The 17325-nt window shown below is 39.8% G+C and overlaps 1 protein-coding gene across 2 annotated transcripts in view; it reads right to left on the bottom strand.

The window, feature by feature from the left end:
* The window catches only part of LOC135094948 (magnesium-dependent phosphatase 1-like), a 91682-nt gene that overhangs the window by 23690 nt on the left and 50667 nt on the right, over positions 1–17325 (bottom strand). The window contains exons 4-5 of one of the 2 annotated variants that reach the window (XM_063995478.1): positions 14768–14986; positions 6482–8914 (exon numbers count right to left, since the gene is read on the bottom strand). In XM_063995478.1, coding sequence (XP_063851548.1) covers positions 8683–8914; positions 14768–14986 — 451 coding nt within the window. In that variant the 3' untranslated portion in view covers positions 6482–8682. Of the gene's footprint in view, positions 1–6481; positions 8915–14767; positions 14987–17325 lie in introns of those variants that run through there. The other variant, XM_063995479.1, reaches the window with a different exon arrangement.

The following is a 17325-nucleotide window of genomic DNA, read 5'->3' as shown; positions in this document are numbered from 1 at the left end:
TCTGTACAAGGGCCTTATCCGTCCATGTATGGAGTATGCTTCACATGTCTGGGGGGGTTCCACTCATACTGCTCTTCTAAACAGGGTGGAATCAAAAGCTTTTCGTCTCATCAACTCCTCTCCTCTAACTGACTGTCTTCAGCCCCTCTCTCACCGCCGCATTGTTGCATATCTAGCTGTCTTCTACCGCTATTTTCATGCCAACTGCTCTTCTGATCTTGCTAACTGCATGCCTCCCCCCCTTCCGCAGCCTCGCTGCACAAGACTTTCTTCTTTCTCTCACCCCTATTCTGTCCACCTCTCTAACGCAAGAGTTAACCAGTATTCTCAATCATTCATCCCTTTCTCTGGTAAACTCTGGAACTCCCTGCCTTCTTCTGTATTTCCACCTTCCTATGACTGGAATTCCTTCAAGAGGGAGGTTTCAAGACACTTATCCACCAATTTTTGACCACTGCTTTGACCCTTTTATGGGACTGGCATTTCGGTGGGCATTTTTTTTTTATTAGATTTTTGTTGCCCTTGGCCAGTATCCTTCCTACATAAAAAAAAAAAAAAAAACTTACATGTAGATAAAGTGATCATTAGCCTATTCTACAAATCATTGTTGGAACCAGTCCTAAACTTTTCGATCACTGCCTGTTATGGAAAGCTTACCTGTAAAGATAAAAATAAGCTGGGAAGGATTGTTAAGAAGGCAGGAAAATTAGGTGCACAGACCATATCATTAGATAAGCTCTATCAGACAGGTACAATGAAACAAGTGGACAGGATAATGAAAGATATCACTCATCCGCTACATAACTGTTACACATATCTAAAATCTGGTAGAAGATTGGCTCTGCCCATGCAGCGTACTGACAGATATAGGAAGTCATTTGTACCTAAAAGCATTCTCCTTTTCAATCATCTATCATCACTATAATTTTTAGATTTAAGTATTCATGGTTACTGTATGTGATGGTTCATGATGAGGGCAGAAATAGCCCAATATTGCATGTATACGATAGCCCATGTAATGACTCCTTTCTTAATGTTTTATTGTTTTATTGTTTTACTGATTTTATTTACTTTTTAATGTTATGTATAAGCAACTACTAGGGAGCTCTTAAGCCAAAATGAATTTCATTTGTATTACATTTTGTATTACAACTTGACGAATAAATTATCTTATCTTATCTTATCTTATTAGCAATGCCGTACAACAGTTTGGGCTGGCTGGTATGGCATGTGTTGATAAAGAAAACTTATGTGCATCCCACAATGAAGTTTTTTTTTTATAATCATGGAAACTTTCATGTGTGTAACACAATTTTTTTTTAGTAACAATAGTGTTCTTTTTTTTCTTTTTTTTTATGTAGGAAGGATACTGGCCAAGGGCAACAAAAATCTAATAAAAAAAAATGCCCACTGAAATGCCAGTTCCATAAAAGGGTCAAAGCAGTGGTCAAAAATTGGTGGATAAGTGTCTTGAAACCTCCCTCTTGAAGGAATTCAAGTCATAGGAAGGTGAAAATACAGAAGGCAGGGAGTTCCAGAGTTTACCAGAGAAAGGGATGAATGATTGAGAATACTGGTTAACTCTTGCGTTAGAGAGGTGGACAGAATAGGGGTGAGAGAAAGAAGAAAGTCTTGTGCAGCGAGGCCGCGGAAGGAGGGGAGGCATGCAGTTAGCAAGATCAGAAGAGCAGTTGGCATGAAAATAGCGGTAGAAGACAGCTAGATATGCAACATTGCGGCGGTGAGAGAGGGGCTGAAGACAGTCAGTTAGAGGAGAGGAGTTGATGAGACGAAAAGCTTTTGATTCCACCCTGTCTAGAAGAGCAGTATGAGTGGAACCCCCCCAGACATGTGAAGCATACTCCATACATGGACGGATAAGGCCCTTGTACAGAGTTAGCAGCTGAGGGGGTGAAAAAACTGGCGGAGACATCTCAGAACACCTAACTTCATAGAAGCTGTTTTAGCTAGAGATGAGATGTGAAGTTTCCAGTTCAGATTATAAGTAAAGGACAGACCGAGGATGTTCAGTGTAGAAGAGGGGGACAGTTGAGTGTCATTGAAGAAGAGGGGATAGTTGTCTGGAAGATTGTGTCGAGTTGATAGATGGAGGAATTGAGTTTTTGAGGCATTGAACAATACCAAGTTTGCTCTGCCCCAATCAGAAATTTTAGAAAGATCAGAAGTCAGGCGTTCTGTGGCTTCCCTGCGTGATATGTTTACCTCCTGAAGGGTTGGACGTCTATGAAAAGACGTGGAAAAGTGCAGGGTGGTATCATCAGCGTAGGAGTGGATAGGACAAGAAGTTTGGTTTAGAAGATCATTAATGAATAATAAGAAGAGAGTGGGTGACAGGACAGAACCCTGAGGAACACCACTGTTAATAGATTTAGGAGAAGAACAGTGACCGTCTACCACAGCAGCAATAGAACGGTCAGAAAGGAAACTTGAGATGAAGTTACAGAGAGAAGGATAGAAACCGTAGGAGGGTAGTTTTGAAATCAAAGCTTTGTGCCAGACTCTATCAAAGGCTTTTGATATGTCCAAGGCAACAGCAAAAGTTTCACCAAAGTCTCTAAAAGAGGATGACCAAGACTCAGTAAGGAAAGCCAGAAGATCACCAGTAGAGCGGCCTTGACGGAACCCATACTGGCGATCAGATAGAAGGTTGTGAAGTGATAGATGTTTAAGAATCTTCCTGTTGAGGATAGATTCAAAAACTTTAGATAAGCAGGAAACTAAAGCAATAGGACGGTAGTTTGAGGGATTAGAGCGGTCGCCCTTTTTAGGAACAGGTTGAATGTAGGCAAACTTCCAGCAAGAAGGAAAGGTAGATGTTGACAGACAGAGCTGAAAGAGTTTGACTAGGCAAGGTGCAAGCACGGAGGCACAGTTTCAGAGAACAATAGGAGGGACCCCATCAGGTCCATAAGCCTTCCGAGGGTTTAGACCAGCGAGGGCATGGAAAACATCATTACGAAGAATTTTAATACGTGGCATGAAGTAGTCAGAGGGTGGAGGAGAGGGAGGAACAAGCCCAGAATCGTCCAAGGTGGAGTTTTTAGCAAAGGTTTGAGCAAAGAGTTCAGCTTTAGAAATAGATGTGATAGCAGTGGTGCCATCTGGTTGAAGTAGAGGAGGGAAAGAAGAAGAAGCAAAGTTATTGGAGATATTTTTGGCTAGATGCCAGAAATCACGAGGGGAGTTAGATCTTGAAAGGTTTTGACATTTTCTGTTAATGAAGGAGTTTTTGGCTAGTTGGAGAACAGACTTGGCATGGTTCCGGGCAGAAATATAAAGTGCATGAGATTCTGGTGATGGAAGGCTTAAATACCTTTTGTGGGCCACCTCTCTATCATGTATAGCACGAGAACAAGCTGTGTTAAACCAAGGTTTAGAAGGTTTAGGACGAGAAAAAGAGTGAGGAATGTACGCCTCCATGCCAGACACTATCACCTCTGTTATGCGCTCAGCACACAAAGACGGGTCTCTGACACGGAAGCAGTAGTCATTCCAAGGAAAATCAGCAAAATACCTCCTCAGGTCCCCCCAACTAGCAGAGGCAAAACGCCAGAGGCACCTTCGCTTAGGGGAATCCTGAGGAGGGATTGGAGTGATAGGACAAGATAAAGATATGAGATTGTGATCGGAGGAGCCCAACAGAGAAGAAAGGGTGACAGCATAAGCAGAAGGATTAGAGGTCAGGAAAAGGTCAAGAATGTTGGGCGTATCTCCAAGACAGTCAGGAATATGAGTAGGGTGTTGCACCAATTGCTCTAGGTCATGGAGGATAGCAAAGTTGTAGGCTAGTTCACCAGGATGGTCAGTGAAGGAAGAGGAAAGCCAAAGCTGGTGGTGAACATTGAAGTCTCCAAGAATGGAGATCTCTGCAAAAGGGAAGAGGGTCAGAATGTGCTCCACTTTGGAAGTTAAGTAGTCAAAGAATTTCTTATAGTCAGAGGAGTTAGGAGAGAGGTATACAGCACAGATAAATTTAGTATGAGAATGACTCTGTAGTCGTAGCCAGATGGTGGAAAACTCGGAAGATTCAAGAGCGTGGGCACGAGCAGGTTAAGTCATTGCGCACATAAACGCAGCATCCAGCTTTGGATCGAAAATGAGGATAGAGAAAGTAGGAGGGAACAGAAAAGGGGCTACTGTCAGTTGCCTCAGACACCTGAGTTTCAGTGAGGAAAAGAAGATGAGGTTTAGAAGAGGAGAGGTGGTGTTCTACAGATTGAAAATTAGATCTTAGACTGCGAATGTTGCAGAAGTTAATGAAGAAAAAGTTGAGGGGGGTGTCAAGACACTTAGGGTCGTCGATGGAAAGGCAGTCCGACCTGGGGACATTTATGGTCCCCTCCCCAGATGGGGACTCCGAGGCTGGTGTAGGAGTCGCCATGATTTTAGAATTTTTGAGTGAAGGGTGTGTGTGTTATTAGGTGCTTGTAGTTTTGTGTGGAGGAAGAGAGTTGTCTTTAGAGGGCAGGCTGTGACTACCCCCTTGTGTTGTGAGACACAAAGGGAAACGTTCAGTGAGGTCACAGCTGGGTTTAATGATAAGTTCACAGCACCCCCTGAACAGTGCTTTAGACCTCACTGAGAGTAATTATCGTTTCGGCAGGTGTCTACTGCCTCCTCCTTCACTAATGTTTTGCATTAAAATTAACCATCATTATCAACAGCTGCCTCCTTAAACATCTGATATTTACCAAAAGTGATAGTGATGGCAATAGCATGGTTGATGAGATGCACACCACTACAATTAATGGACATTAGCTGCACCAATAATAGAGCTACAATCACATCAATGTTACTTCTAAGATTTAGGGGAAATTATAGAATAGAATACATTATTAACTCTATTTCATGGTGGTTGGCGCTTGGCCCCTTGTTGCAGCTGGCTACTCACATATTGATATGAGTGGTGTAGTAGCGGGAGAGAACAAGAGCGAGAAAAAGAACGATGATGCTTGAGGCGCAATAAGTGCCAGTCCACTTTCCCCAGTTTACTTTAAAAATCCATGTGCCTATCTAGTTTTCTTCCTCCATTAGATTTTCTTACTTCCTTTTGTCTCCTCATGTTGAGCTTGATATATAATATAATAGAAGGATTGGCCTCCCACATATCTTATTAAATTTCACCCAGCCCCTCCCATAATTGAAGAATTTTTTGCAAGACTGTAGTCTTTTTGGGGTGGGCTTGTGTCTACGTAGTGATGAATGGGCTGGTTGGCAGCCACCTTCCTATCCCTTCCCCTTTTCCCCTTTGTCATGTAATTCTGCTGCTTGGGCACAGGTGACGCTGTTTCCTTTGTCCATTGGACCACAAGGACTGTCATGACAGGATATACATAGCTTGCTTGAGTGACAGAGCACTGGCACATGGGTTGGGGGGGGGATAATTTAGAGGGCTATTACTTGTAACTATTGCGTAAGTGTTAGCAGCAGTAAGACCCTGCCTTTGCCATGTAGGATAAACACCAGTCATAGGCTTGGTTGAATGTTTTGCCAGTCGAATTGTGGTGGACTACGAGTCAAACACTCTCCATCATGGCATCCTAGTGGTTTGTGTTGTGTTGGGAACCTGGGTGTGGTTTACCAATTGTCCCAGGCCCTGTCTGTTGTGGTGTATTAGTGTCATTAGTGTTTTTGTGCCATTAAACGAACCTAGTGTTCAAAGCTTGCTGCTGGGAGCTCTGAAGCCAGAGAATTTCATAGCTGCATGTATAGAGCTATCTGTAGCCCTGTAAGAGACTGTAGGTAAACTATTCATGTGCATGAGGGTATAATGTTCTGGGTTTTGGCCAATTATGTGGGAGGTTGTTCACAAAATATTATAAGCCTCACCCGTGTCAGTTGTCTTAGCTGTGCCCATCCTCCCTATTACCTGATTTGCAATTCTTTCTCAGCAAGCAGGAGTTTGTTATATTCCTTTCTAGGCTGGAGGTTTAGACTGAGTGGCAACCTCTGTTTTGATAGTTTGGGACAACCAAAAAAGGGCTGGATTTGTCGTGTTTATGCCAGCACTTGGCTAGAAGGAGCTAGTCTAGGGAAAGCTGACGCAATTATAGTGACGCCTGTAAAAGAGGCTGAACCAGGGTCATAATAACACATGAGGCACCTAGAGCCAGTGACATAAGTGCTGAAAATAAAAAAAAGGAGAAAAACAGCGTCAAAGTTTGTTGAGTTTCAAAATGCAATATCTCTTCAATGCATTGAAATAGAAAGCAATGATCAGTATCAAAATATTCAATAATTTATGCCCTTTACACCTACTTAGTTGAATTACCTTTTGAAGTTATGATTGAATTGCATTATTAAAAATAAATGTGACTGCATTTTCTTCAATACAATTTTGTTAAGGCTATCACACAGCTACATCAAAATTGTATCTATTGCCCATACGTTGTTTATTTTTTTATTCCATCAAGTTGTTTTATTTTCAATGTACTAAAAAGAGAATCACAACCATTAAAAGTCTTTTTAGTGAACTTATTAATTTTATCAATCAAAAACATAAGCGACATATAAGTACTTCCTAAGATGAACACAAACAAAGAGGATGATACAAGCTCAAAAAAAAATTAAACTGGAAGAAAGTAAAACAAGAACTAATAAACACTATGAAAATATACTGGTATAAAGGATAATAGAATATAAAGAAATAATTAAATCATCCAATACTTGCAAAGCTCATGTAGGCTTAACCCACATAGTTTTGTCCTTTGGTGATATTTTCTTATAATCTGCAGGATTACATACCCTCTTCCTTCCTCTGGAGGTTCCTGGCTCCACAGGGAGGTACACTGTTGTCTGCCATAATGATGATCGACTTAATGTGTTGTATAAAACCAAAATTAATGCAACAGCATGTAATTTAAGGGTAGCAAGCAGGCTGGAGGCAGGAAGAGTGTGAAGTGTGGGTGTGGTGGTGGAGAGGTGCCCCAGCACGACATGTGACTTGCAGCACAAGCCATCATTAGCTGGCTCTTCTCACATTGCTGTGGCGAGGGAGTTACTTCTCATTGTCCCCAGCAACTCATAGCTATCACTCCAGCGAGATAATAAGGTTCCATGGATAATTTCACTTGAATAGATTTTTTACCCTACTGTGGGGTCCATTCTGATGTCCACACTCACTACCGTCATATAGTCAGTTCAGAGCATGAAGTCCGTTCAAGGTGTGGCAGATTCTGGAATTCCCATGAGTGCAATGCTGCCAGTTTGTCCGCCAATTATCAGATTAAGTCTGTCTCCCTTCCTTCACATATGTTTCTCTCTCTCCCTCTCTCTCTCATATATATATATATATATATATATATATATATATATATATATATATATATATATATATATGTAGCTCTGCGGGAGAATGATCCAAGCGCCATCCTCGGCGAAAACATGTATTCCTGCACAAATGGGAGCTCAAGGCATCCTCTTCCACTAGATGTTGTTTAGATTATTCTCTCTCTATGACAATATGGTCTAAACTTCAATACAATGTGCATATTTTTCACTTCTGTTGACATGGAGGTTCCTGGGTTAATGTACTCTGCGGGAGAAACATCCAAGCACCCTGAGCTGTGACGTCATGGCAGCCAGCCAACCCGTACACTTGGTGGTATGACTTGGCCAACTGACCAAGGCCAGTCAGCCAATAATGTGACATGTGATGTCGTGACATAGGCAGCGCATGGCCAATGAGCTAGCTGCCTGCCCTCCTGGGGACTCTCCTTTGAGCTATGCCACTAGTACAAATGTTTCTTGGATTGTACTACGTTTTCGAGTTGATTTTGACAATGGCTGCACATGGTTCTGACAGTGATGTTGATGACCCACAAGCTATTGATGTTGTGCAAGGGACAACAATGTCACTGAGGTCCGACTGATGAAAGGGAGAGAAGCATAGTCCTGTGGGAGGTTCGACCTGAGTACTGTCCCCCTCCCACCCCTGTATGATGCCCCTCTAAACCTCAGTGAAGAGAAGCTCAGTGACCTAACACGCTTGTTATGCCTCATGCCAGATGACAAGAAGGCCTTTTATCAGGGCCTCCAGGCTGGAACAGTTGAGCACAATGTCGTGCCTCCTGATGAGGATGACGATGAGGTGCTCGATTATGACAACTAACCATGAGATTAGGGTAGAAGGGGGGAGGGGCAGGAAAGGGGGAATCAACATTCAACAGTCAACATTTACACCAGTGTGGTAAGTACACCTGTAATTTTACTTCATATTAGAGTCACAGTCATTTCTATTATCTTAGTTTACAAGAATACATAAATCTATCTTGAACTCCACGTGACTGGACTGTTTTTGTTATCAATAATCACTGAATGTATGATTGGATCAAAAATATTTTTTATGCCATTAGGAAGCTGACATGTTAAGGAGTGTTTTGATATATCGCAAAAATCGTATGGTTGGTTTTCCAAATATTAAAGTGTAAAACTTTAGAAGCTATTTTTTGCAGTTTTTAAGAAATGGCACTTGGATTGTTCTTTTGTGGAGCTAGTCATATATATTATTTATATTATACTTATGTAGTATTTATCAATTTCAATCTTGTGAAGGGAAGTTTTGCAGCCACCGAAGAATATTTTTTCCTTCACTTCTTGAATTTTAAGCAGAGTTGGGACTTGATGCCTCTCAAAAAATGCCTTACAACACATTTATCAGAGTTATGTAGGGTGGTGACAGGTGCAGAATATCTCCTCTTCTCTGGTGACAAAATGACTGTCCTTTCTGGTGATGTCCACCCTCATTTCAAGCAGATTCTTTGAACAGTTTTCTTGGAAACGTTGATGGCTTTTGCAGCCCATGCAATGGATAAGGAATCCATTACAAACTTTCTCTTTAATGAAATACTTGTTGATGTAGTAAACCACTTTCATTTCCCTGCTATGCAGGACCCTGGAACGTGAGCGAGTCGGGGTTGTAACTTTCATCAAAATCCCTTTCCCACTGCTCCTCCTCCTCCTCCTCCTTCAACACACACACACACACACACCTGCAAGGGAGTGCTAATCCCTCTTAATGATACCCCACTACCACCACCACCACTACTACCAGGACAATGTGACAACATGGGAAAAAATATTTGCCACTTCATATAATTAATACAAATCATAGTTATAATCCTAAACATCAACACTCATTGTACTATGTAGCTTTACTATATACAGAATACATAAAATATCACTTTCAAATAGCACCCTGATGGAAAACAAAAGAGAGAGGCCCATGTATGAAGGTTGATTTGGCAGTATGGCTGGAGGTAAGCCACCATACTAGCCCCACCTTGAACAGATTTCATGCTCTAAACAGACTATAGTAGAAAGGTTGGAGTAGACAAAGCAATAAAATAATAAATTCATTCATGAGGTTGCTTATGTCATTCTGGATCTGAGCACCTCATTATATATATATATATATATATATATATATATATATATATATATATATATATATATATATATATATATATATATATATATATATATATATATATATATATATATATATATATATATATATATATATATATATATATATATATATATATATATATATATATATATATATATATAGGGCCACCCCTCCCTAAATGCAGAACACATGCTGAGTATAGGGCCTCACCTTCCATGGGGCCCACATTTTGTGCAAGGGGCCACACTTGTGCATATGCACAATGAATGCATAGATTTTATTTTATTTTATTTTATTTTATTCATACATCCAAACTACTGTATCTATACTTACAGTACATTTGTTACTACTAATGAAGATTGTCAAGTTAAATGGTATGTTGTTGTTATTTTGTACCTATGACATATTTGGAATGGGGAGAGGTAGGAGGGGTCTTCAAATAAAATTTTGCTTAGGGTCCCAATTTGGTCAGGGGCAGCCAAACATATATATATATATATATATATATATATATATATATATATATATATATATATATATATATATATATATATATATATATATATATATATATATATATATATATATATATATATATATACACACACACACACAGTAAAACCTCCATAAACTGAACTATATGGGGTGAGGTGGCTGACGGTTTATCCAAAAGTTTGGTTTATCCAACAATACATGTTTCTGGCCAGTTTCTATGTACATAGAGATGAACCTTTATCGTTACTTTCAGCATATTTGTTATCACATTATAAGCACATTATAAACTCCAAGATAAATATTTACTTCATATTTTGTTATTACACAACACATTAACCAGTCACTTAAGAGTTCATGTAACATTACACAACTACTCACTTGGGAAGTGTTCACTTAACCATACACAATACACTGGTCACATGAGAGCTAACAAACATTATGCACTGTACTACTAGTGTACTTTTGTTTGTCACTCAGAGTTTGAGTCAAAGATTTTTGCTGGTGGCTCTGGAGTGACTGGGGATGGAGTGGAGATGGGCAAACTGGCTGAGGAGGATCATCTGATATTCAGCTTATTTGGTTTCAGTTTAGGGAGGTTTTACTTTGTATGTGAATATATATATTTATACATAATGTTACACAGAGCAAAATAGTGGGAAGGAGAAAGAGATAGAAAGAAGATAAGAACAAGGAGGGAGAGATAAAGAAAGAGCAAGCTAGTGATGAGTGATGAGAGTGGGACAGCAGCCTGTTGCCCCACCCCCCATCTCTCTCCTGTTCTTCCCCTTTCTCCCTTGTCATGCAATTCGCACCCATGCTCCCTGTGCAGGGAGAGATGCTGTTTCCTTTATCCAGCTGGGCCTTTGGTGTCATGCAGGATGGATGTGATTAAGTTGTTGCGCGGGATGGAGTATTGGCACAAGGTTGGGGTATATATTAGAGGGTGCTTATTAGCTATTATTGCATATAAGCCAGCAGCAGAATGCCCCTACCAACTAAGTAGGACAAAACACTAGTTACAGAAATGACTGAGTGTTGTGCCAGATAGATTTGTGGTGACCATGAGTCCTCCCTACCCATCCCTGCATCTGTTGTGATTGTGTGGTGTTGAAGGTGGAGGGAGGAGGAAGCGAGTGCAGTTTCCTAACCTTCTTGGGGCCTGCCTGTTGTCCCGTATTTGGGTCATTGTCCTTTCATGCCGTTAAATGTTACTGGGATTCAGAGTTCTGTTGGGAGCTTTGAAGCCAAAGGATATACAGATTCACTGTTGAAAAATGGTTGTTTCCTCTCTCCTTGAGTTTTACCATGTTTAGGTGGTATCTTCCCATCCTCAGAGAGACTGTAAATATACTGCTAGCCAACAGGATATAATAGTCCGTGGGCATGGGCAGCCTATCTTTTCATAGAAGGTAGCTCACAGATTACTATAAACCTCATAGAGGTGAGAGTCTTTTGTTGTAGCTGTGCCCCCTAGCACATGGTTTTGCAATTCTTTCCCAGTGACTGGAGTGTGTTTGGCATCTGTTAAGAGTTGTTGATTCCTTCATGAGCAGGTAAAAATGGAGTGGTGACCTCACCTTATTAATTGCTGCAAAAGACCAGAAGGGCCCTGTAAATGTGTATTTGGGCCCTGCACTAAACTACGAAGGAGGTAGCTTAGGAAAGCCGACCTGAATTAACGACAGTCGAGAGGGGCTGAATCTGACGTAAATACACACACACACACACACACGCAAAGAGGGTGTTCAAGTTACAAGCAAGATACATTCCATAAGGCTGCTCATGTTGTTTTGCTTGTAATTCATTTTCATAATTTTTCAGTACACACACAAAAAAATGTATAATACATTCTGCAAATAATGTAATACTTACTCATTTGATAGCATAAGAGAGAGAGAGAGAGAGAGAGAGAGAGAGAGAGAGAGAGAGAGAGAGAGAGAGAGAGAGAGAGAGAGAGCACACCTTGCCTTATGTGTGATGTGATACTAATAAGTAGTGACAGGCTTGAGGCTTCTGCCACATGCAAGACTCAAAATATGCCAGGCGTATGATCCAAGTTAAAATGAGACTCCCCACCTTTCTCTCTCTCTCTCTCTCTCTCTCTCTCTCTCTCTCTCTCTCTCTCTCTCTCTCTCTCTCTCTCTCTCTCTCTCTCTCATGCAGACTTTTTTTTTCTCATGCACACTTTTTTTTCCTTTCTCCCTCTCTCCTTCTCAAGTTATACATGCCTTTATTCATATAATTTATCAAGATGGCTGGCTGAAGGCATAAGACAGGTATGTTTGCCTATTCATGGACTTAATGTAATGGTGCAGGGTTTCTACACCATACAGCACAACCCTCCCCATCTCTATATGGCTCTAAGAGGTCTGTAAGCCATGGAATCTCAAGCCAGACTCACCGCAGTGCAGTATGATAGGTTTTTAAATTAAATTTTAATTTTAAACTAGTGTCTCAAAATAAACCACTACAGGGCCTGTGTCCTGGGGCAGTGGGCTGTTCTTCACTATACTGCTACACTACATGGGTAGTGCCTTCAAATCTCCCTCTTGAAAGAGTTCAAGTCATAAGGAGGAAATACTGAAGCAGGCAGGGAGTTCCAGACTTTACAGAAAAAGGGATAAATGCTGGTTAACTCTTGTATTAGAAAGGTGGACAAAATAGGGTTGAGAGAAAGAAGAAAGTGTTGTGCACCCAGGCTGCAGGAGGAGGGGAGGTTTGCAGTTAACAAGATGAGAAGAGGAGTTAGCATGAAAATAGTGGTAGAAGATAACAAGAGCTGCAACACTGCTGTGATGAGAGAAAAGCTGAAGACAGTCAGAGGAGAGGAGTTGATAAGATGAAAAACTTTTGTTTTCACTCTCTCTAAAATAGCAGTGTGAATAGAAGCATCTCCCCCCTTCCTCCCTCATATATGTGAAGCAAACTCCATATCTGGACAGATGGACAGATAAGGCCCCTGTACAGAGTTAGCAGCTGGGGTGGGGAGGGAAAGGGTGAGAAAAACTGGCAGAGAGGACAATGAATGGCAAACTTCATAGAAGCTGCTTTAGCCAGAGATGAGATGTAAAGTTTCCAGTTTAGATTATAAGTAAAGAACTGACAAAGGATGTTTAGCATAGGAGGGAAGCAGTTGATTGTTATTGAAGAAGAGGGGATAGCTATCTGGAAGGCTGTGTCAAGTTGATAGACTGAAGAATTGTGTTTTTGAGGCATTAAGCAATACTAAATTTGCTCTGTCCCAATCAGAAATTTTAGAAAGAACAGAAGTCAAGCATACTGTGACTCCCCTGCATGAGCTGTTTATTTTCTGAAGTGTTGGACTTCTACAAAAGGATGTGGAAAAGTGCAGGGTGGTATCATCAGCATAGGAGTGGATAGGACAAGAAGTTTGGTTTAGATCATTGATAAATATAATAGAGAGTGGGTGCCAAAATCCCTAAAAGAGTGTGTTTTCTCCTCAAAGCTGATATGATGCAGCACTGTAGCTCTGCAGTACAGTAAAATCCCTCTTATCCGGCATCAAAGGGACTGCCGACATGTCGGATACTTGAATATTACCAGATACTTGAATAGAAGTGAAATTATGTCCACAATCACCACCCTACACTCACGCATCTTACCATAACAAAGATCAGCTGATCTTAATCAGCAGCTGATCTGATCAGCTGCTTAAGTATAAGCACAACATGCTTCCTCTTTTCTACAACTTTAGGTATGATGAAGGCGTCAGGCAATAAACAGTGCACACGCGGGACTGAGTCACTGAGTAAACACAGTGCAGTGGGCCGCGGGTGGCGCGAACCAGTGTGCTCTGGTGGCGAGGGGACAAAGTATGCCTCACATGGGAATTTAAATCAATTTTATGAGTACACATTGATTTTTCATTGATTTTAAGGCTCGGGGAAAAATGTGCCGGATACTTGAAGCTGCCAGATACTCGAATGCCAGATGAGAGGGATTTTACTGTATTATTATCATTATTATTATTATTATTATTATTATTATTATTATCATTATTATTATTATTATTATTATTATCATTATCATTACTATTTTTGTCATTATCATTATTATTATTATTATTATTATTATTATTATTATTATTATTATTATTATTATTATAGACAACAGTAGTACTCAAAGTAGTAGTAGTAGTAGTAAAAGTAGTAGTAGTAGTAGTAGTAGTAGTAGTAGTAGTAGTAGTAGTAGTAGTAGTAGTAGTAGCAGTAGTAGTAACACATTTATTATGCCTAATTATTGTTATATTCAAAGCTATTGTAATGCAAATAAACAAGTACCATAATTTCTAATCAACAAGGTGCCTGAAAATACACTTAAAGCTCAGTAGTAGATGATAAATCAATTTACAATTTAATTTATTTCTAAATACTTTTTAATCACTTAATATTGATTAGCATTTTTCATAAAAAAAATTACAAAAGCATTTTCAAAATTGTAAAGAATTAATTTTAAATCCCCCAAAAAAAGATGGTGGGGGACAGCCCACTACCTCATAAAATACTGAACTAACAACCTCTCAATGCTGTATTTTTTTTGGTGTTTATCAAGTGAGGCCTGTTGGACACCTCATTTGATGATACTTTTTTTGATGTGGCAGTGATGGTGACTGCACAATATTACATAAGATATTCTAAGACATGGTTTCGACAGATATATAATATAAATAGGGTCAACAAAAGAAGGTTAATTTAATATACTTTTGTTTACTCTGCAGTTCTTCAGGAATGAACCTCATGCATTAAATGGAGGATCAGAGTGCATTAGTTTGTATGGAAAATTAGCTCCTTAAACATACTTAAATCTTTATTCAAAACTTACCGATTAAAATGAGTTATCTTGCATCCAGGATAAATTTCCTTGTATGTGAAGTATTTGTCCCAGTCAAAGAGTTCAAGAAGTTGATTGGCCCCTTTAATTTCTCCAGTGCGGGACACAGCTGCCAGCACATATCCCTCTTTGTGAAGCCATTTCAAAACATCTGGAACCTCTGCATAATATTTTATCTTCTTGTTGTACATGTCCACTACTTGTCCCTTCCTGAGAAGCAGAAATGGAAAATAATAAAAAAAATCTTTAGAATGAATAGCTTTATATTTAAATTCCTGAGTTTAAATGTACTAATTTGATAGCATATTATAAAGAACATAAATGATCTCTATAATCATATGAATAATGCATTCTGCAAAAATCTTTCTCATTATATAAACATTCTTAATAATAATTAATCAAAATATGCATATGTACTTCTACAGTTTGTAAAATATATATATATATATATATATATATATATATATATATATATATATATATATATATGGAGCCGCCGTGGTACAGTGGCACCGCGCGCGCTTTGGGGGCCAAGTGGTCATCAGGCGCACGGGTTCGAATCCTGGCTGCGGTCCGAGGGTAGGAAGGGCATCCACTCGGGGTAACGGTTCCCAAATGCCAAATCCAAAAGTCCTTCATCAGGAGGCACCGTCTCAGCCCTAACAGACTAGGGAAAACTAGACGCTAAAAAAAAAAAAAAAATATATATATATATATATATATATATATATATATATATATATATATATATATATATATATATATATATATATATATATATATATATATATATATATATATATTTTGTCCCCTCGCCACCAGAGTGCACTGGTTCGCGCCACCCGCGGCCCACTGCACTGTGTTTACTCAGTGACTCACTCCCGCATGTGCACTGTTTATTGCCTGACGCCTTCATCATGCCTAAAGTTGTAGAAAAGAGGAAGCGTGTTGTGCTTACACTTAAGCAGCTGATCAGATCAGCTGCTGATTAAGATCAGCTGATCTTTGTTATGGTAAGATGCGTGAGTGTAGGGTGGTGATTGTGGACATAATTTCACTTCTATTCAAGTATCCAGTAATATTCAAGTATCCGGCATGTCAGCGGTCCCGTTAATGCTGGATAAGAGGGATTTTACTGTATATATATATATATATATATATATATATATATATATATATATATATATATATATATATATATATATATATATATATATATATATATATATATATATATATATATATATTTTTTTTTTTTTTTTTTTTTTTTTATGTAGGAAGGACACTGGCCAAGGGCAACAAAAATCCAATAAAAAAATATGCCCACTGAAATGCCAGTCCCATAAAAGGGTCAAAGCAGTGGTCAAAAATTGATGAATAAGTGTCTTGAAACCTCCCTCTTGAAGGAATTCAAGTCATAGGAAACTGGAAATACAGAAGCAGGCAGGGAGTTCCAGAGTTTACCAGAGAAAGGGATGAATGACTAAGAATACTGGTTAACTCTTGCATTAGAGAGGTGGATAGAATAGGGGTGAGAGAAAGAAGAAAGTCTTGTACAGCGGGAGGAGGGGAGGCATGCAGTTAGCAAGATCAGAAGAGCAGTTACCATGAAAATAGCAGTAGAAGACAGCTAGATATGCAACATGACGGCAGTGGGAGAGAGGCTGGAGGCAGGAAATTAAAGCAATAGGACGGTAGTTTGAGGGATTAGAACAGTCACCCTTTTTAGGAACAGGTTGATTGTAGGCAAACTTCCATAAAGAAGGAAAGGTAGATGTTGACAGACAGAGCTGAAAGAGTTTGACTAGGTAAGGTGCACGCACGGAGGCACAGTTTCGGAGAACAGTAGGAGGGACCCCATCAGGTCCACAAGCTTTCTGAGCTTTAGGCCAGCGAGGGCATGGAAAACATCATTGCGAAGAATTTTAATAGGTAGCATGAAATAGTCATAGGGTGGAGGAGAGGGAGGAACAAGCCCAGAATCATCCAAGGTAGAGTTTTTAGCAAAGGTTTGAGCAAAGAGTTCAGCTTTAGAAATATATGTGATAGCAGTGGTGCCATCTGGTTAAAATACAGGAGGGAAAGAAGAAGAAGCAAAGTTATTGGAGATATTTTTGGCTAGATGCCAAAAATCACGAAGGGAGTTAGATCTTGAAAGGTTTTGACATTTTCTGTTAATGAAGGAGTTTTTGGCTAGTTGGAGAACAGACTTGGCATGGTTCTGGGCAGAAATATAAAATGCATGAGATTCTAGTGATGGAAGGCTTAAGTACCTTTTGTGGGCCACCTCTCTATCATGCATAGCACGAGAACAAGCTGTGTTAAACCAAGGTTTACAAGGTTTAGGATGAGAAAAAGAGTGAGGAATGTATGCCTCCATGCCAGACACTATCACCTCTGTTATGCGCTCAGCACACAAAGATGGGTCATTCCAAAGGGAAATCAGCAAAATACCTCCAAGTCCCCCCAACTAGCAGAGGCAAAACGCCAGAGGCACCTTCGCTTAGGGGGATCCTGAGGAGGGATTGGAGCGATAGGAGGTCACAAGA

This window comes from Scylla paramamosain, chromosome 47 (genome assembly GCF_035594125.1).
Source record: "Scylla paramamosain isolate STU-SP2022 chromosome 47, ASM3559412v1, whole genome shotgun sequence".
Lineage (NCBI taxonomy): Eukaryota > Metazoa > Arthropoda > Malacostraca > Decapoda > Portunidae > Scylla > Scylla paramamosain.
Note: the sequence above shows the minus strand (reverse complement) of the source record. Positions and strands in the feature narration are given on the sequence as shown.